Below are 21,812 nucleotides of genomic sequence, written 5' to 3'. Positions count from 1 at the left end.
TAAATGATCAGTCTGAGCTGAGTTTTCTTTCTCTTACTAGTTTGACATTATTTCTCAGTTCCTTAAACCTGTTGCTGTTTTTGTTTACAGACTACTTCTGAATAAAAAATATGGAAATACACCAAATTCACTTTCCCTGTTTTGTAAGGTGGAAGTTAGTCAGTTTTTACATAATGGCACAAAGTTGTAGTCTAAGATCATCCATGGCAAGTTTTAGCTTGGTAAAATCCTTTTTAATAGCTGAGACATGGAAACTGAATATGGAAAGTACGATATTGCCCTGCTTCAAGATAGAGAAATAAAAGTGGATATTGTTTCCAACCTTAATTAAATTGCCCCTAACAGAAAGAAAAGCGATGACACCCCCAGCAGAATTTTGAAACCAAAATACAAACAAATTTCAATCTCTAGCCCTCTTCTGTTGTGCAGAGTACAAAATCTGATGATGTTTTTCTTTCTAAAGGACATTGGGAAGGTCTTTTAAAAGTTGCAGTTTAATGCAGATGTGCTGCTTTCATGCCTAGTGCCTTTGCGAGTTTGTGATCGGTGGTAGAATATTTGACCCTTTCTTTGCATCAGAACTTTTGGTTTCTGCTGGCAAGGTCAGGTTCAGCATGCATCTGGCTTGGCCATGCCAGGTAGGGCCTGAATTGCTGCTTTCTTTTAGGTGACCAAAAATGATTGTAATGGGAAACAAAAAGTAAACCAGGGTGCAGGGTTCTGCCGCCGGCTGAAGGTTGGCAGCTCTCGAGGTAGTGATAATTGGGCTGAAGAGACTACGTTGTGATTGTTACCTATGCTTGGCAGCAGGGTACTTCCAAACATGATTATACTGGGACTTTATTTTAAAATGAAGACTTACTTAGATGTTTGCTGGTAAGGATGCAGTAGTAAATTTATTCTTCAGGACAGTAAATCTGTGGTTTTTTCCTTTTTTTTTTTTTTTTTTTTTTTTTCTCTCCCCACTGGAACAGCAGCTTTCTTAAAGTAATTTTTTTAAACAAAGGGAAGAATTGTGCTTCTAACTTCCACCATCCCTATCTGTTAAAGTGTATCAATATGTGTATTAATATCAATTCATGTTTTATTAGAAACTAATTCAGTCCAGCTTACAAGTAATACTGACAAAAAAGGAATGCTTATTTTTAAAATTTAGTTATTATTTATTTTAAATTTTTAGCTACATTCAATAAACCAAGATTGTTTTCTAGGTTTTTTTGGCTTCAGAGTATATGATGATTTAAAGGAACTCAGCTGTGCAGCTGTGACACAAGATTAGAGTAGTGAATTAAATTGGGAAAATTCTGCTGCAGGCAAAACCTGCAGTATCCTCGGGTACTTGTAACAATGAGTAGTTGATAGGAATATCAATGTAAGTCAGGTGCAGTAAGAGAAGTAAAGAACACGGCTGAAAATAGCTAAAATTATGCCATTCCTTATGTATTGCCTTGGCTTGCTGCAATGAAGTTGAACAAAGTGATAGCCTGTGGTAGGGTTGGCTTTAGTGGATACCCCTTATCGTTTCCTAGACTTCTGAAAGTGCATGGGGAACATACAATAATGGGCTAATTATGTTGTTAAGAATTAGGTGACTCCCAAGGTGGGCAAAAAAACCAAAGCATAAAACCTCCATAATTGCTGCCTTTTTAGGATAGTTGGCATTTGCTGTTTCAAAGTTTTGATGTACAGGCCGTGCCTGAGGTGGCACAGAGTCTTTTAGCTTATGTGTAGTATAGAAGAAAAATTCATGTTCAGGTATGGAACAAGCTTAGCAAAAAGACGTAGAGACTTGCTGGCACATAAACAGTAGTAGCTAGTTGAAACAATATATAGGAAACCACTTATGTGAATGAATTAATAATAAACCTGGTTAGTTGGTAGGAGCTCCATTTTTATTTTTCAGCTAGTCATAGGTACTCAATTTCAGACTGAAATATAGACTAAGAGCACATTTTAAAAATCCCATTTTTTTGGTCTTTACCATAGTAATGTGTGCAGTCTAATGGTATGAATGGTTAGGATGTACCGAATTAGTTAAGAAATTAATTGTATCTAATTATTTTTAGTGCTGTTGTGAAGAAACACAGTGAAATGCTGTAGTATACAGATCTGAATATTCTTATTTTGGTCAGTATTAACTTGCCAGTCCCTGAGCTTCCCTCCTGTTTGCATGCTCTGGTTTTGAGCTCTTCAACAGTTTGTGATACTATTTAACATGCCACAGACTATTTGGGTGCAGCTAAATGAGTAAAATCAACTGAAGGAGATGAGAGAAGTCTTATAATTTGCTCATTAAGTCAAAATCTTGATGTTATTTTAAGATTTTTTTGACCTTATTTTATAGCTTCACACTTTCTCAGACTTTACCAACTGCCTGTGTTCTAATGGATAAAAGGGGCTTTAAAGAAGCCCTTAGGTTAGAGAATGGCTTTAGAGATAAAATGTTAAGCAAAGGCCTAATCTTAGATAAAGATTAAATACATAATTAGGGAAATACTTCTGACATAGAGCAGTCTCAGTAGGGCTATCAAGATGTCTGCAAAATATTTTCAGTGTGAAGGGAAATGAAAAGCAGTCTTCACATTTAAAAAAAAAAAAAATGTCTTTGTAGATGAAAGCCTCTGATGACGATGACGACGAGGAGGACGAAGATGAATTTGTGGAGGTCCCTGAGAAGGAAGGTTATGAGCCCCACATTCCAGACCACCTGCGTAAAGAATATGGTGAGTTTGCCCAGCTGTGACAGGCTTTATCCCTGCATGTTACTGCTGCACTAAAGTAAATAAACATCCATTCTGAAGTAATAAAGTGGTCAGCGGTGTGGGTAATCTCTGACTGCTATGAGGAAGTCATTACATAGATGCGGGAGCAGCGATTGGCTCTAGATAAACAAATACTTCGTAGGAGCAAGAGCAACTGAGATGAGAAGCTTATTTCATTCCATCCTGTTCCACTGTAGTTTAGACCCAGAAGCAGCACTGTGTGTGCTTATAAGTGTGCTAAACACATACTTCCTGGGAGTGAAGGAATTGCAAAGTAATGCTGTAAATGAGCCTGAATATTAGAAATACTGGTAACAGTCTGGTGAGATGGGATAAGGTTCTGTACTGTCACCTGCATTAATAGGGGTTGGGGATGCGTAGCCGCTTCCTCCCATAAGGTGGCCAACTTACAGCTCAGAAAGAAGGCTTTTTCTTTGGTTCTTGCTATCACAAGATGTTAAATGGAGCTCAGCCTTCAAGTGCACAATTATAGCCACTGAGCATATTCCAGATGACAAAATAGACTCTTGCGTTCTTTTAAAGCATTCTAAAGATTTTTTTTTTTAAATGAAGTTCTATTTATAATTTGTTTTTGTGAAATTGAGAGGGGAGTTACTGAGGAAAGTTCATCTTAAATAATTAAATTTCAGTGCATTACTCCTTGTCCTTTGTACATCTAGCTTACTAAGTGTCTGCACCTTTGCCTCTGTGTAGCATTGTGTATTTTAAGGTTCAGAAGATTTCAGTACATGTAGAGATGAAGAGGGTAGCTGCCATCACCTAGGAGTTAAAAACCATGGACACTGTAAAAAGTTTCTTGCTCCTACTTTTCTCCATGAGTATTTGTGTAAGACTGATACTGTGTTGTGCCTTTTTCAGTCCTGTTCATGCTTGTTTTTAACTTACCTGCAGTTTGCGTCGTAAAAGTCAGGCTGCAGCTATTACCTGTATAAGCCAAATGTTTCTTTTTGCTGAAACAAAAGGGTGTGGTGTAAAACCAAACTTGGGTGTTCTTTATCTGATGTGTTTGTTAAAAATAGCATTTTAAAAGAGATTAATCATTTTGGATGTTTCTGAAGGTATTTAGCTTTTCTTGCTGCTATTTCAAGTTATTCTGCAAACTCCCAGCTTAGAAGAGTCTGAAAAGAGCTCAGAATTCCTGAAAAGAATTCAGGCCATCTTTTAAGCAGGTGCTTTCTTCTAACTTCATGTACTTCAATGCTTGCTTGGACCAATGGGTCAATTACTAGCAAAATCTATTTGTTATGCTATATAACAGTTGCGTAAATCAGCAGACTTCTGTGTAATTACTTCAGGTCTGCATGAGGAAAATGGAGAGCTCTATTTGCTCTACTGGATTCTGTATTGCATGTTTTAATAAGCAAAACCAAAATAAGCATCCCTTTGGCTTTTTTTTTTAAAGAAAAATGAATTATGATATTAAAATACACAAGAATATATTGATTTCATAGTAGCATGGTATCATCAAGAGCTGGCTGTGTTAGGCAGCCACCTCTCTAATTAAATATGGTTCTTTGTTCCATGTGCAAGTGCAGTTATCATAGCAGTGGCTTTAGCTTTATCTTAATATAATCCAGGTGGGGTTTTGCTACATTTCTTTAGTTCACATTTAGTTCATGAGGACTCTGAGCTAAGAAAATGAAAGTCTGTCCAAATAGAATGTTCTAACTAGAACATTAAACCTTCCATGTAAAATGTAATCTCAGTGTTATGTAGAAGGTGTGAATAATTTAAAGTTTATTTCTGTGTATTACTTTTCCTGAACAAACCAGAAAAGGTTTAACAGCCTCTCAGATTAATTTTTTTTTATACTAAACAGGAAAACTATATTAAAGTTGCAAAACATGTCATGTTTCCATTTCCAAAGTAATTTAAATTATTGATTTAAAAGTCACTTTATTCCCTTTCATTTCACGTAGGGAAATGGAAGTGTCCTACCAACAAGGTAAATTTCAAGCTGAGCTGCTATTTCTGATGATGCATACGTGTATTTGTGGTTCTCCTGAGATCTGAAAAGTTTGTGAAAAATTAAATAGATATTTAGAGACAGGGAAAGTTTGGTATGTATAAGTATATAGACATGTGCGGTTTTGTTATATGTGTGTAGGTAGTTGATGATGATATTAAATATAGAAGACGAACCGAGCATGGGTACAGTTTGGGTGGAGGGAGAGTTAAACAAGTCAATTTGAATGTCCATGTATAAGATGAAATGTAAATTTGTTAAAAGAATTTAGGTGATTAGAGAACTGAAGTGTGAAGATATAACCCATTAGGGGTGTCATGCCAAATTAGCATTACCAGACTTCTAATGACCTCCCATTTGTATAATCCTTATTTACACTTGCACCTGATGTCTGCAACAGAGAAGAGATGAGCCATCCTGCAGTACCACAGAGCCGTTTTAAATACCTTGTGTTGCTGAAGAGGAATATTGGGCTGAAAAAGAAACACTGCAGTGAAAATAATTTTCACAGGGTTACTCTGGTTCTCAGCACTGCACTAATGTTGCTTACAGACTAGATCTAAGGAAGAAGTTTTTCCCAATGAGGGTGGTGAAACCCTGGCCCAGGTTGCCCAGAGAGGTGGTAGATGCCCCATCCCTGGCAACATCCCAGGTCAGGCTGGTCGGGGCTCTGAGCAACCTGCTCTAGTTGAAGATGTCCCTGCTCACTGCAGGGGGTTGGACTAGGTGGCCTTTGAAGGTCCCTTCCAACCCAAGCTATTCTATGATTCTGTGATATCCATTGAAGAGTAGCTTGCCCTTGTATGGCTAGTATTGCTAACCCCTTAAAAATCGGGGCATTATTCATTTAAAGGAAAGCTTTAGGGAGAGGTAAAATCTTGTTTCCGCTTGAGTTTTCCCACATTCCAGCCTTTGCTGGTCAGCTGGCAGTTGCATTGGCTTAAAGCGTTTAAGGTGGATAAGGTAAGGGATGGAACTGTGCAGCTTCTGACATAGTTCTTGTGCCATAGACAGAGTTTGGTGCTGACGCCAGGATAAGAGATTCCTTCCTGCCCTTGGTGGTCTTGGCATAGCTTGCGGCTGGGCTCTGAACCGCATGGGAAGTAATCTGTTTTGAGAAATGTGCTTTTCCATGTAAAAATTGAACAGTTCTTGGATCTGGTTCAAAGCATCCACCTCCAGCAACTGTTGTCTTACTAATGGTGTTTCTCTATTCTTGTCTGTGTCTCAGTGTATGCATTCATGAATTTACTTATGCAATACTACTTTGAGGTACAGGAAAGTGCTGTTGCCATTTACAAGTGGTGACATGAGTAAGCCATCAGACTTGGGAATACTAGCATGGAAGCAGTCTACTGCTTTTCAGATTTCATATTTATCCAAAATTATATGAGAAATGACTATACAGTGAAGAACACAAACCATTATTTCAAATCTGGTTCATCAGATTATTTCTCTTGTATTTGAGCCTTATGCCAAAATGGTTTTTGGTCCCTGATAGCTACTTCAGTGGTTCACATTGCATATTAAAGCCTGCTTGGGATCTCTTTCATACCAGGATCAAAGCTGCAGTTCTAAAATCCCAAGGGTTACTCCTATACATTTCAGAAATTCTTTCCTCTTCCCATCACAGAGTGATGTGCCTTTGTGGGTTAGGTGTCCCCACACTGCCTTTCCTAACCGGATGATGTCTGGGTCATGGCTTTTCTGTGTGTTAAGTAGTGCGCTTTTTTTAGTATAAATTGTCATAGCAACATGGGAAAGAAGGCTTATACCCCAGTTGGACAAATAAAGTGTACAAAACTAGACTGCTTCCTTAGTAGAGAAGTCACCACCTGTTTTTTTACATTGAATTAGGAGTGCTTCATACTACACAAGCTATTCTAGTGCAGCTCTCACTGAGCATTTTAGAAACATGAATAAACTTCCTATTGCGGCCATTCATTAAAGGTTTGGGGTTTTTACAGTTGTTGCATTTTCTCTGAATGTTAAAAAGTCTGTATTAGAAATAAAGATAAAATACCGTGTAGACTAATACATGATTGAATTTTCAGATTTGAAGCAGTAAGTCATGCATGTGGAGGCATTTATTGGGAAAATTGCACTTCTTTGTATTAACTAGGTGTACTCTAACCTGTACCCAAGCAGCAGACTTTCATGCATATTGTTTTTAAAAGTTTTATTCTCTTGACTGTCATCCATCAAGACATGCAGGAGACACAATGATTAAAAGCAAAACTGCTTTGGAATTGTGGAATATAATAGAAACATCACTAAGGATTAAAAAAATAGGAAAATTAATTACTAATTTATTGGAATCTGATTCTTTTATTCCCTACAGAAAAGATTTTCTAAATGCTTTTAAATGTTTTTGTGTGGTCAAGTACTAAGGTTTCATCTGTGTCACACTGAGAACAGCAGCACTGAATTCGAAGCCTTGCACGTTACCTAACCACATGCATTGCTGTGTAGCTTCACTGTGCTGACTCTTTCTTAGATCTACTTATCTCTTTCATTTTTTATGTAAGTAGGAGGAAACAGTGTTTTTAGTTACTGCGTACAATAGTAATATGCTCTTTTATCCTACATCTAAATGAAGTTTCTTCCATAAAAAGGCTGTTTTTCTGTTTTATGTAAAAGATTTAAAGCTAAACATGGCAAAAAGAGCATGTATGCAAGTGTTGATAAGGTGAAATAGAAACCACTTATTTTGACCTGTGAAGAAATTATGGCTTTCATACTGGTCTTTTTTCTTCCATAGAAGCATCTAATAGATCTAGTTGATACAGAATGATTTTTTTGTTAATTTTACAGTTAGGTTTTCCTCTGTTCAGTGGGTGTTTTTTTTTTTTAATAGTACACATGAAAATCTTTTGGAAGTCACAAGGGAAAAGCACAAATCCTAAATGTTGAGTTTGCATCCCTAAGTACAACATCTAAACATCTCTGAAATTCTTAGTGAAAGACTTGTTTTCAGTGCTTATTAGTCTTTTAGTAAAGTACTTCATTTACTTTTTTGTTATTAGGATTGATTGGGGTTCCCCGGTAGTAGGCATGCTTGAAAAACTTACTAGAAGTAATTTTGTAATAGCTTTTAAAATGGTAGGGTGTTGATCAAGTCTAGGCTTCCACAGGAGAGTGATTGATTATCATGGCAATGATCATGAAGTAGACCTGACTCAAGGGTGACTCAATGCAAATAAGAGAACACAAGTGTGTGATCGGTACAGCAGCTTCTGTTGCTAACAGGTACCTATATTTCATACAAAATGTGAGGTGGGTTTAACTGGGGTGAGATGTATGTCTGAAGAGCAGTCTCACCAACGGCTTTCATCAGCTACAGACCATAAAAATGTGTATCACTGTGATTAACCAAATGATTGTGTCCTGCCTTAGTTGTAATGAAAACAAATGTTTGTGATCACATTATTATTTGGGAATGAAGTTACTGAGATTCTACTGACTGAATTACTAAGCAGACACACATGTGCTGGCTAAATAGAAATTAAAAATTGTATTTAAGCTTTTTTTTTCCTTACTACAATGATTTCTCAGTTTGTCTGATAGCTTCTTAACCTGGTTTCATTTGTCTGGTCTCCATACCTCAGGAACTTTCTGAGGGAATTCTTCCTGCATGTGAAGAGCATGGAGGACAGTTTTTTACATGGAGAAACAGCTTGGTGGAGACCACAGAGAAAACAGACCTGCAGACTTCAGAGTGTGTGAAGAACAGTTCTCAGGAACTGAATTTGAGACTTAGAATTACACTGTCCAGGATAAATGAGGAGGTGTGGGTATTACTTGACTTCTTCAAGGGCAAGAAACAAATCAGGTTTCACAGGGGGAAGGACAGGCAGAAGTACCTACTACCTTTCACTGCCCTGTGACATTTGGGTTCCTTTTTCCCCAGTTTGGAAAATGCAGTTAACACAGTTGACAAGAGTCTGGTGTTTAGAATATTACTATAAAAACTTTAAAAAAAAATCAGACATGGTTGTTACATGATTGAAATAGCATGCATTGATTTGCTATAAATACATAGATAACAGATACTCAGCAGTGAAGTTGGGACCCCCGTCCTGAACTGCTATAATCAAATAAGTGTTGTGTGGTGTCAATTCTTCTTAGCATGTACAACTTTAGAAGTATTTAATTATAAGTTCACAAGTGAGATTGTCCATATACAGATATAGTCAAAACATACTCACATAATGAGGCAAACACATGTTCTGTATAGCTACATTTAGGACAATATTTGAGTAAGATTTATTATTATACGGTATTTGGAATGAAGATAACTTTGCACATTTACTAACAAACGTGGTTAGCACTTCCAATAAAATACTTCTACATCCATGTAGAAGTATTGATTGTAGATACTTCTTCTGATGCACCCTAATCAGCTGGTCATACAAACCCTTCCTCGCTCTCAGGCAAGGTCCTTCTATATAAATAAGGTTCCCAGAAAATCTGACAGGACATGGGATATATTTGATTCCTACTGAAGTTCTTAGGAATTAATAGTCACTGCACAGGATGCTGACAATACTTCTGAGTGGTTTGTGATAGTAGTGCATCCTCATAGGAGCTGTGCAATGGCCAGGGACTGCAAAAGGGTAAGCAAGAAGTTTAAGACCGGGGTGTAACGTGTAGAAAGGTTTTAACCTAATCTCTGCTTTTTTGATTTATTCTGACTCTTAGCTATGATTGTGAAGCAACAATAAATAGTGTTGATTAATGAGAATTAACACTATAACAAATTAACATACTCTGTAATTCCAGTAAGCCAAACAACGTATTTATGTAATGTTGATGAACTCTTCTAGTTAACTAACATGGTTGTTATCTGTTTTCTTTAATTTCAATTTCCAAAGTAGAATCCTAAAATTTTTAGATAAGTGTAAATGAGCATAGCTGCATTCGAGTGAGGGATGGGGGCATCTTTTTTTTCATTGTTTAAAATCTCTGATCATAAAAGACCCCTTGACAACTATTTAAAAGCAGTGTAATTTATACAGAAATACTAATATGTGCAGTTGTCCATGTGATAAGTTGCTTTGAGTGTATACACAGCTTATGTGTGCTGTGAGAATATTTGCCAAAGCCACTTCTGGCATTTCAGCATCCTCCCCTAGCAGCTGCAGGTAGCAATTTGTTTAGTGGCGTTCAAAGGTACGATAAGAAACTGTGTCTATCTAAAATTAAAGAGAAGGTTTCCTACCACAATAAGTGGTAAGTGTTTTAATCAGTCTTATCCCTGTATAAATACTTTTAAGATTATGTTCATAACAGATATTTTTATTATTTTTTGCCTCATTTTAGAGTTCTGTGTAGATGAAGTGCTACTAACAAGAAAAAAGCCTGATTTTTTTTTATTTTTTTTTTTTTTAGCTAGAGATGAAATTTTATTCCAATTTAAAAAAACCTGAATAGTCCTTTAATTTTTTATTTCATAATTTTGGTTTCATAAAAATCAGATATGTCAGGGATGACATATAATTCAAACCTCCATCCCTTATGAGTAGTGGAACCTTCAGAGATAGTGAAATCTTCCCACCATATGATCACCTGTGTTAATTTTGTTCACACACACATTTGTGCCTGAAGAGATGTAGCAGAACAGATCCTGAAACACTGAAGTTGTTTGGAAGCATTGCTTCACGTCAGTGCCCCAGACATTGACTTGAACCTTCTGGTCTGCAAGTCCACATGAAGTAAGCTCTGCAAAGTTCTCTTCACTTAGCAGTAAAGCTTATTGTGCTTCCTGGGTAAAATACATGCAAGTTTTTTTCATTATGAACACAGTAGAGGGTAAGTGGGGAAATACTGCACCTGAACTGCTGGGTTATCCTGATAGTCTTGGAGAGTGTCTGTGCTAATATGAATCACATACATTCAGCTTGCCTAATATTCAAGAAATGGGAAACAGAAATTATTATATTTTTTTTCAGGAAAGTTGAAGTCCATAATACTTGTTTATATTCTAGCTTCGTTTTTTCAATTAAACTTAAGTGAATCTGGAGTAGCTAGATTTCGTCTAAATCCACACAGCTAAGGAAACCTGTGCTTGCTCTTTCTCTGAATTTTCACTGAGGGGCTTTTATCTCCCTCTAATCCCACCATTTCTGTCAGGACATAATCTCTTTCTCAAATTTACATTTTAATTACAAGGCCAGCTGAACTAGCTAAAATCAATAATGTCAGCATTCAGCAGCCTAACTTCAGCTGAAACCCCAGCCTCTCTTTCCTTCTATCGATTTGTCTTGTGAACACGGTCTACTTTATTGCTTCAGGCAAATAGGTGCCATTTGGTCAATTTATACAAAAAAGGGGATTTGAACATTTTTATGATTCTTTCTAAAAGCAGCTATTGGAACAATTTGAACCCAGGTACTGTACTTGTGTAAAACAAAATACACAGAACAGCAGAATTCTTAAGAGGAATTTTACTTTTAGAACTGCACTTAATCCCATCTATGTCTTAAAAAGAAAACAAAAAAACCCACCCTGACATTGGGTATCATTCAGCTAGGGCTGTCTGCATGGTGACTCTTGTATCTTGTTAGCAAAAACTAATTTTATTATCAAGTATTTTTTAAAAAATCCAAGTAGAGGTGTTGTTACTGATGTCGTAGTGTATTTACTTTTAGCCATTTTTCTGTTAATGGTTTAAAATAAGAAATCAATGGGAAAATATTTTGTTCTTGTAACTCTTAAGAATTCCTATATTGATTTTTTGGATGTGATTTTTATCTACCTAAATGTCACATTGTCCATTTATCTCTCTTGCCTTTTCTGTGTGTTGGTGACTGCTTGTCTCTGCTGTTCACATCCTCTCCCCCTCAAACAAAATCAGTGTAGTGAATGAGCAATTACACTTTCCATAAATATCATAGGAAATATTGGAATAAAGCTGGGGTTTCCTGGGAACTTCGATACATATGCACATAATCTCTCTGAAAAAGGATGCGAGAGACACATACCTGCTACTTTCTGATTTCGAGACAGCCTGTAAATAGTACATACAAGTGCTCTCAAAATTGTTGCTTTAAACAATGCTTTTCAGAAGGATATTCTTGTCCTTAAAAAAAAAAAAAGGGCAATTCTAAATGCTAAATACAGTCTAAGCAATTCTATGTTACAGATACAGTTTATCACATATTTTTGTCAACTAACCTTGTTCGTGCTGAAGGGCCTTTTTGGTTGTTACTGTTTCCATCATAAAAGGAAGTTTATTCTTCCAAATCCTGATGATTCCAAAGTGTAGTTACAACAGCATCTTTTGGGATAATTCTGTTTCGCTTTGATACAAAGCACCTGAAAAGGGCTTTTTTCCGTTTCTAGCCTATGACAGGAGCTGAGATGGAGTCCTGTCCTGCCCCTTTCCAGGTACATAAATTCAAGATTGCTCCCTTAATATTTCACTGAAGTGCTATTTAAAAAACATTTTTGCGGAGGCACCATTATCCCTCTTGAATGGCAAGTCCACAGCCTAATAAATGATTTTTTTTTTTTTTTTTTTTTTACTATTTAACCTAGATATTTCTCCACTTATTTCCATCCTATTATGCTTAATCATCATTTCCCTTGTTGCTGGTCCTTCTGCTAATTTTGAGACCCTTTTCCAACGCACAGATTAATCTTTTAAATGATTTTTTTAACAATGTTCTTTAAAGCCTTGTTGACTTTGGGAAGGAAGGTTAGATAGCAAGGTGAATGTGGCATTTTCATTCGAGTACGTGATGCGGCCATGACTGAGCAAGGGAGCGGTGGTGTCAGGCGCGCTCAGCAGCCACGGGCAAGAGGGCCTGTGTCTGTCCACAGCTGGGAGGCAGGGTCTCACCTCCCGTCTGAGGACATAAAAATTAAAAAGATACGACCCTTCTTTGCATCACAGTCCATGCTAGCTTCCGTTCCCAGGGAGCACTGGACAGCTCGAGCAGCACTGTCTTTCAAGACGCAAGGTCTTAGGGATGCTGGCTTTGGTTTTGCAGTGTTTTCCAGAGAGCAGAACAGGGAGTCAGGGGAGCTGGGTTTGACACTGGCTTCAGGCTGTGGTGAATGTCTTTCTGTCCGTTCTGCAATGCTTGCAGCCTGCGAACGTTCGGACAGTTGGGTACTTGCTGGAGTCTTTCTGGGACAGCCGCCAGACTGGCACTACCGAAATACCCGCTCTCAGACATGTGTTCACTCCTCTGTGGTATCTGCATGATACTAAAGCAGCCTGTTCTTAGGAAAGGTGGAATGCATCAGCCTGCCAGAGTTGAGTCTGGTCTCTCTGTGGACATGGGAACATATTATCACACACAAGTTGCATCACGGATATACTTGCCTCAACCGTCTTGTTAAAATGGTCTGCATTTCTCTTCGTCATATGGTGGCTAAGCAAAAGGAATGTGTTGAGCCATCATGGGACAGCAAGGAGAAGACAGAGAAGTCTCTATGAATGCTTATTAACTGATGATGGCTGGTGCTCTCTCATCCTCTTTCCTTCTCCAGATCCTATTCCCTTCCCTCTCTTGCTCTGAAAGGACAAGGTAAGCCTCCTGCCATGGAGGCTTAACATGGCCGTTACTGGCCTCTGCCCTGAGTCGCCTTGCCCTTAAAACATTTTCTTTTGTTGTTACCAGTGTAAGCCATACTAGAAAGAGACATGGGATCTCGGATGGGCTTAGAAGAGTCCCCATCCTCGAGACTATTCTGAGCCTCTCTCCCAGCTCTGCAGTCAGGTGCGTTCAGAAGATTTAGCAATGACTGAAGTGACTGTTAGCTGTATGCAGCAAAATTTAAAGGCCACACACACACAAGCCATATCAAGCTGGACGTCTGCATTTGCTTCTCCTGTCTTTCTGAGGGGCTCTAGCTTTGTGGATTTTGAATTGGGACTGTCAGCTCGCTCTGGGAAAGAGGATGTCCAGGAAACTAGGTTAAGCAGAGGGTTGACAGGGAATCCTTCTCACTGCTGTCAGCTTGGAGCCTGGGAAAATGAGGAGGAGATGCCATTCCCTGCACAAGGACTCAGTTCCTCATCTAGGTAGTTGGAAAATGCAGACCCTTATGTATCTAGGGGGTGGATCTAGAAGGTTGCCTGCTCAGCAACTTGACCTGTAGCTTGAGCCTAGGGACGCCTTCTGCGTGGTTGCACCGCATAGGTAACAGGGAGTGAGTGGTGCAGATGAATCAAGGTCAGGATGAGTTACTGCAAGACCTTATAAGGTGGAAAGAGGAGTCGGGGAAGGTTGCTCTGATTTTGTTTGTGAAAAATATATTTTTCTCTAAAATGAAAATATTTTGTGTACCAAAGCTACCTGCCACTACAGGTCCTGCAATTTCCCACTCAGAGGGCAGGTCATACCACATTAGCTTTTCCTTTAGTTGCTATCTTGTGATACATTTAATGATTAGCAAAAAAATCAGCAAAGCAAGAATACTTCTGGGATACAGCTTCAGGGCTAGCTAGAGGTGGGCAAGAGACTAAAAGTTTCAATTAAATAATGGCTAAAACATGTCATGTAAACTCTGATTGCTTTTCCTAAGAAGGCCAAGATAATTTGCTTAAAATTTTAGTCTTGTGAAACTATGACATTTTTTGTGTTGATTTAGTTTTTTGGGGGGTGGGGCCTTGCATTTTAATCACTTCTTTTATAAAATAGACTTTCTGATGGGGAAAGCATCGTCTGTTATGTTAATGTGAGGCATCTCGTCTTTCCATTTTTAGCTGTCGTTGGCCGAAAAGTTCTTGTTACTACTGCCAGCTAATAGAGTTGCTTCTCTAGCTCAGCGGGTAGAGGCATGTGCTGTCTAACTGCTCAGCCTATCTAATTGCATCATTACAGCCCGTGCTGGCTGTCTAATCTTGCTGTATAAAGTAATTAAGTTGCCCCACCACTGAGCTGCTGGTGCTGAGCATCGATGCCTGGTGCTGCCTTGCAGTGGGCTTGTTCCTCGGGTGTAGCTCAGGCATTTCTCTTGAGCATACTCTGTGGGTACACTCATTGCTTCTGCCAGCGCTTTGATATGTTATCTTGGCAAATCGTATGTATTTGTATCTCTGAAAGAAGAATGTTCTCTAGATAATTCTGTTTGCGGATGTATTTAGAAATTGAACTATTCTCAGTTGTGCTGCCCCTTAACAAATCAGGAAGGAAAGGAAGAGGTATTTTGGTTTATATTCTTAGTTCTGAAGGGTCAATATGGTAGCTGAGAATCAGCAAAGAACAGGGATGTGCCTCACACACACTTCATTTTTTCCCCGGGTGTGCTTCCTCGCCAGCCGTGCCTGGTGACGATGGTTCCCAATCTCATCAGTCACGTGTTGCAGTGAATCCCCCACCCAGAAGCGGCTTCTCGTAGTCGGGCTTGTGAGAATTTTAGCAGGACTTCTCACTGAGACACCACAAAGAATTAATCGTAGCACACGGGAGGATATGGATGTATGCCTTGCCTTTTGCTTTCTACTGCTCTTAGATTTCTTCCGGGACTTCAGGTGTTAAACAGTAGTGCCAATAGTTCCTTTCTTCTGTTTTACCTTGATATAACCTTGAGTGGAGAAATTATATACCAGCAAGCTGATATGGTACTAGAAACTGAGGTACAAAAAGCAGTACTGCAGTTTAGGCAAAAATGTATTCTTAAAATCCTTCTTTCCAAGGTGAGGTAACATCATTCTTTGCCATCACACCATGTCATAGAAATTTAAAAGTTGATTTGCTGTAGTTAGTTACTCAGTATGTTTCTATCCCAAAATGTGAAAAATTTCATAGGCAGAAATACCACTCTGTCTATGAGTGGGATGGATGTCTGATGTGAATTGAAAGCGGTAGGACATGTGGTCAGCATCCTGAGCTGTTTGGCCCTGCTGTGAAGCACTGAGGGTGGAGAAGTGAAACCCTCCTAAGCATGGCGTTCTTTTGCAGGGCTAGAGCCCCAGTCCCCTCCAAAAGCACCAGCAGGGAAGACGTCAATAGGACCAGCTCCGTTGCGCTCCCGCGCCCAGCCGAAAGGGAATGAAGACGAGCTTGATCCAACCTGTGCAGCCGCCACATTGAAACTTATTAGAGACAAACTACCAAAGTTACCGCCTCCGCATGCCAGGTTATCTTTGTTTTAATTCTTGTAGAAACCTCTTGCTCTTACTTGTATTTGTTAGTCACGAAAGCACACAGAAAAGCGCTCGTGAATGGGCAAGCCGCTAAGGCTGTCTTGGTTTCACTTTGAAGTTACAGTTCTTTTATGGAGGTGTACGTTCACTGCTCAGTATTGGGGATTTTGTTAGTGATTGCACCAGGCTCTTAAGGAATATCTTACTGCTCACTTGGTTTAGGTTTTATTTGGTGTAAAAGGCCTCTATGAAAATACAAAACATTCCCACCTCTCCTAACAAAAAAAATCCATCTCCATTTTTGGGGATGATTTTTGGTTTGCAGCTAAACAGAACATATCCTAATGCTACAATAGAAAGTAGTTTCAGCCATTTCTTCTTTCCTAGTGACTTATGCTGTCAGTGCTGCCTGAAGGCATGTTTTACTGATTCCAAAGATGTATTTGTTGTCAGTCCTATTCAAAGCTTGCTGAAATTCCAGTCTTGTCTAGCATTTGTCTGTGATTTGGGGATAAGACTGAGTAATCTACTTAGTGGCATATTCCTGAAAAGAAACTTCTGCATTGGCCAGGAAAGCCCCCAAAAACTAGCAAATTGGGATGTAATCTCAGAAAGGAGTTTACTTTATTAGAACTCTGGAGTTTGGAGTATTCAGGTATACATTTTGACTGTTAATCGTTGTTTTAGTAAGGTGACTAAGACCATTTGAAGTTCTCTTACTGAATACCCAAGGTCCCCATAGTAGCACTCTGGTTTTTGAAGACTAATGAATTCTGTGGTGGTGTTGCACAATGAGTATTATAAGTCTGCAAGATGGAATTTTGTCAACAAAAACAAACTTAGCAATCTGTGTGACTGCCATGCAAACATGGGCATGACCTTACAGAAGCAAGATCTTTCTAAACACAGTTTGCCACATCAGTAGCTCGTGTTACAGTACAGCGTGTGTGATCCACTGCTGCCCCCATTAGATCTCTAGGCTTCTACACGTATGGTATAATACATTTTATATAGCTTTAGCTGAATGTGCACTTAAGCTTCATGATGCAGTGTGCTGTACTTCGAGTGTGTGATATTATGGTTTGCATCCTTTTAAAAAAAACAAACGTCAATCCTGTAAAGGTAGTTGTAGTCCTAGATCTAAGAGAATATTAGTGTTGGTGTGAAAATCTAATGAAAAAAGAGAAAAAGTTGTTGTGATCATTGCTGTTCCATATTGACTTTTCATCATTTTTCTCCAGTGACTTTGCAACTACTGAGCCAGCGGCCTTGGAAGAGCTTGACAATAAGAGAAGAAAACTAGAAGAAGAAAGAGCTAAAGCTCCCCTCATGCCTTTTGGATTAGATCTTCACTACTGGGGACAGGATCAGCCAAGTGCTGGGAAGATTCTCAAGTAATGCTCTTTCTCTTTTAAGACAAATTAAACAAATATATAGATTTACTTGTATTCAGAGGTCATGCAATGGGGTGACTGCTATTTCTTTTGATACTTACTTTTCTTCTGTCCCTTGTGCTGTAGGACCCATAAACAAAGTCAGAAATTCTACCTTTAAAGTTATTTGTTTTGAGAAGATGTGATGCTAATTAAATATCCTTTGGTGCTTCAAAGCACATTTTTCCTGCTCTTTCATGTTTGTGTATTATTTGCAGCATGGCATCACTTAACTCCAATTTAAATCGGTACCTCATTATGCAAAGTGCTATGCAAGTGCATGCGAGACAGTCCCTCTGCTGGGGACTTGACAGTCTAAATAAATAACAGACAAGGTAGGAGGAAGACTGGGGAGGTGTCAGGGGTCTTTTTCCTGACTTTACAGGGAGGTAACTGAGGAAATTGATATGCCTGTTCAGTCACACAAGAAATAGGTGCTGGTTACAGGATTTGAATTTGGATTTCTCACTTTTCATTCTTGTCTGGGGAAGGTTTTTGTTGTTTCTTGGACATGAAACATTGCTGGCTTGGGGAGAGCTTTAGCAATGCCAGGAAGAAAAGATGGTAGGTATACATCAGAACTTGTTTCTAGCAGTAAGTTTTTAAAAAATACTTTTAAGACTAGTATTTTCATATGAAAGTCAGGATGCAAAGTTCTCCCTCTATGTATAATTTCATTTAAGTCCACCAGAACTTCAATAACAGTGTATATCGTACCTGGCTTGGAAAAGGCAAAAACCATTGGCTAGGTTGCAAATCAAACTCTCCTATTCTCAGCAGTATTACTTTAACTTAGTTTGTTTTCTCGTCAAAACAAAACAAAAAAAACCACCAGCCCATGATCACAGTGTGAAGACAGTTTGCAGAAAAACAAGAGGAAAGTATTGCCTCTGTATCTGATTGCATAAAATGCTGAATATGTTTTAAATTATTGAAAGCCAGTGAAATTTGATCCATAATAGTGCTCTAATGCAGCCACTCCAAGCTTTGGGTTCTGTCTGGTGTGGTGTAAGCTCTTCAAGGCCTGTAAAATGGTTAAGATTTTCAGCAGGGCTTTAAGAAGCATTTGTCTGTGATAATGCCAAAAAAGTAGTAAGGCTTTACTTTACATTGCAAATGAGTTACTCAAGTCATAAGTGAAATCAGAAGCATATTTCACTCCCTGTCTGCCTTGTGCTGTACTGTTTTATTTTTATGCTTTCCAATAAAATAAAGGGCACACTTCTGAACCTTATAGTCTATAACTACAGATACGCCAATCTAACTAAAAGTTAATTTAAGTAACTCTGCACACACAATACCATTGACCCCTGGGTATAAAATATATTTATTGAAAAAATAAGGTAGTCATTGGCCAACTCCTTTAACTTTTCTATGTGCACGCATACTGTCTCTGTAAGATGCCTAGGAAAAAAGCAAACCCAAAAAACAGACAACACATACAGAATGTGTACGGAATTTGAATTTTTAAAATCTGAAGTGGAAAAGTCTTTCCCCCTCACCTCTTTCACACTACACTTACTTAATTGCAACATTTAGAATAAATTAAGATTCTGAAAAGTGAGAATGAAGCTACGAGGAAGATGATTTTTCTATAGAAGTTTTGTTTAGCTGGTAAACGGAGAACCATCACCTTCTCTAGAACGTGACAGTAACTGTGGGCTTTTCAAAAAGTTTGGGCCGAACCATTTTCCCGACTTCTGCCTTCACTCACACAACTCATTAAGCTAGTTTAAGAACTCTTCAAATGAGTTTATAAAGCTGTAGGCGTACTTTTTTGGGGGAGGGTTGTGTACTGCACAGTCTTGTACTGTGTAGAGACTGCTATGCTAACTTAACTATTTTGGACAGCATGGGCCTTCCAAACTCATCTACCCTCCTCCTTGAATTAAATTAGCGTACTCTTAGGATCAGACTACATTAGCTGCGGCAGCACGTTTTATGACTGTGACTAGGATATTTGAATTAGCCCATATAGCACTTGCTCCGGGATCTCTGTATGCTCATACTTATTTTAGAATTTATATTTATTCAATTTTTTATAAGCTTCCCATCATCATAGGAACAAAGTGATATATAAATTGATATAAATTTGTTGAAAAGGTGCAATATTTCTCCAGGAGCTAGACTTTATTTTAGATTTCAGTTAACCCTTACTTGTCTTTTATTCCTCCTAATGTATAGCTATGTAATTTCCATTAAAGCCTCTGTTATTTGTCTAGATCAATAACATTCTTTCTATGAGTGTGAGTGGGGTGTTGATCTTCCAGTTGATTATCTGTTCTCCTTCTGATCCTTCTTACAAAAAGGTTTTTCTTTCTTCTTCTCATTTTTTCAAAGAAACATCTCGTGTTCTGCCTTTTTAAAATGTTGCTTAAATTACAACAGCTGGAAATCAGAAAACTTTGGGCATCATCACTACTTTGTTCTTTTCTCACCTGCTAGTAAGTCATGCTGGTAGAAAATAAGTTATGTGCTTATAGTAAACAATAATATTTATGAGTATCTGTGTAGGAATCAAGCTATTTTAAGTTTAGTTCCCAAATACTGATTGATGATATATAGAGTAAAACATAATTTTAATTTCCTTGAGATTTGTTGGAGGCAGATTTTGCGGGGTGACAGAAAAAACATTAAATAGAAGTTTTTCCTAATTGGGAAGTTTGGCATGCACAACTGTTAAAAGCTTCTTCATTCTCATATAACTGTAATTTGATAATTTAGAGGGGGAGGGGAGTTCAGACCACCAAAGGACATTAGATTTTACTAAGAGATTCTGTACAGCTACCTTGCACATAGAAGTCCCGTATCATGTCTTTTTAGGAATGCTTTCCTTTCCTTGTGTCTGTAAGGTTAGTAACACAGAGCTAGCAGTCAGTCTTGTTTTCAGGACTGTATTAAAACTAAGCAAATCAGAAATTTACTTCATTCTTTTATTCACTGTCTATTGTACAGTCTTGTCACATAATTTCTGAAGCTAAAATACTGTATCACTCAAATGTTTTAATAAAGTCATATTGGTATATTATAAAGATTCTTAAAGCTTTTTTGTTTAGGCTACAGGTTGCAGAATTGTGTGATTGAAAACTTTTTTTTTTAAAACCAAAAATTGTGGAAACCTATTACTATGTTTAATGTTGAACTAGCCTGCACTATTAACTCTTTTGCCTTTATCCCCTAATTTACCAGAAGGAAGTTATTTGTACTTTTTGGCAGGTCAGAATTTTTCTTGCACTAGCAAGGTATATTTGATGAAGAAATTATTGGATAACATGAATCTCTTTAACAAGGATTTTACTTGTTGAACATTTTTCTGATGTTTGGCAAATCATAGAATGGCTTTGAAATTTCTTAATCTCTTTTTTAACCTAGTTCTAATCTATTAATATAGTTTTAAATGGTCAGCTATCGCAGCAGCTGGTGGTCAGCAGCTATGTATGTTGTAGGTTGCTAAGGTCAGATAATTTCCTCCACTGTTTTTTCCTTGTGATCTGCTGAAAACTTGCTTAGATAAAATTCATCAAAACTCTTCAGACCCACTAAAGTAATTCTTTATCTGTTGGCTTATGTGCTTTGCTGAATCGAGATCGTTGTGATTAGAGAAGCCAGTGTTCACATATATATGGCTCTGCAGTCTGTAGAAGGCAAAGTCTCAGAAGTCGGAATGACACCCAAGGCACAATGATGACCTGCTCATGGCAGGGTGGTTGGACTAGGTGGCCTTTGAAGGTCCTCTCCAAACCAAACCATTCTATGATTCTATATTAATGAGTGAGAGGAATTGGATATGGATAGAGAAAATCCCCTCAAATCAGTCTGGAACTGATTGCATGGAAGAAAGGAATTGTGAAGTGTCCTTTATAAATTTTAAGTTCTTACCAAGACATCTGTAATCTAGATACCTCCATTTTGCTTGTAATAAGCAGCAGACATGCAGGCTGGAATTCTTTTTGCTTAGTTTAGCTGTATTTTTTTCTCTTTAACTTTGTATTTCCTTAAATTTGAGATGGAATTGTTGTTGTTTAACTTCAGATATCTTAAAGTTAGATATCTAAGCTTAAGCTGGTCACCCTAATTTTTTTCCTGATTAGGAGAAACATAGACCATTAGAGGGACACACATAGCATCCTAAGATTAGCATCTAAAATGTGTCACGTAATTACTCTCTGGGGTTGCCTGTTTCTCGTTAGACACTATTGGCAGCCTAGGGTGGCTAAAATGAAATTACCTGAATACTGTTGAGAAAATTTGAAAATACTACATCACTCAAAGGTCTTTGCTCCCCTTCCCTCCCACCCCCCACATCCCCTGGCATGGTACCGATCTTCCTTACACCAGATTACAAAGAGTATATTTGCTTATACGGGTGTGTAAATACAAGTAAAATCTCTAATTTTACAATGGATTTTCAATGGATTAGCTTAATTTCCTAGAGGAATACCTCATAAGTTTCTCAGACATAAGGACACTGTATAGGAGAACCTGGAAGAAAGAATCTCTGTAAGGTTGATATAAAGATTTTTTATTAT

The 21,812-nt window shown here is 38.0% G+C and overlaps 1 protein-coding gene across 1 annotated transcript in view; it reads left to right on the top strand.

Moving 5' to 3' along the window:
• UVSSA (UV-stimulated scaffold protein A) overlaps positions 1-21,812 on the top strand; it is a gene marked incomplete at its 5' end in the record, with an annotated part of 54,295 nt that overhangs the window by 20,344 nt on the left and 12,139 nt on the right. Inside the window, 3 exons of the mRNA XM_010291311.1 lie at positions 2,612-2,723; positions 15,666-15,843; positions 17,092-17,244. Coding sequence (XP_010289613.1) covers positions 2,612-2,723; positions 15,666-15,843; positions 17,092-17,244 — 443 coding nt within the window. The remainder of the gene's footprint in view (positions 1-2,611; positions 2,724-15,665; positions 15,844-17,091; positions 17,245-21,812) is intronic.

This window comes from Phaethon lepturus, unplaced genomic scaffold (genome assembly GCF_000687285.1).
Source record: "Phaethon lepturus isolate BGI_N335 unplaced genomic scaffold, ASM68728v1 scaffold17917, whole genome shotgun sequence".
NCBI lineage: Eukaryota > Metazoa > Chordata > Aves > Phaethontiformes > Phaethontidae > Phaethon > Phaethon lepturus.
This window is presented reverse-complemented; position numbering and strand designations above follow the sequence as displayed.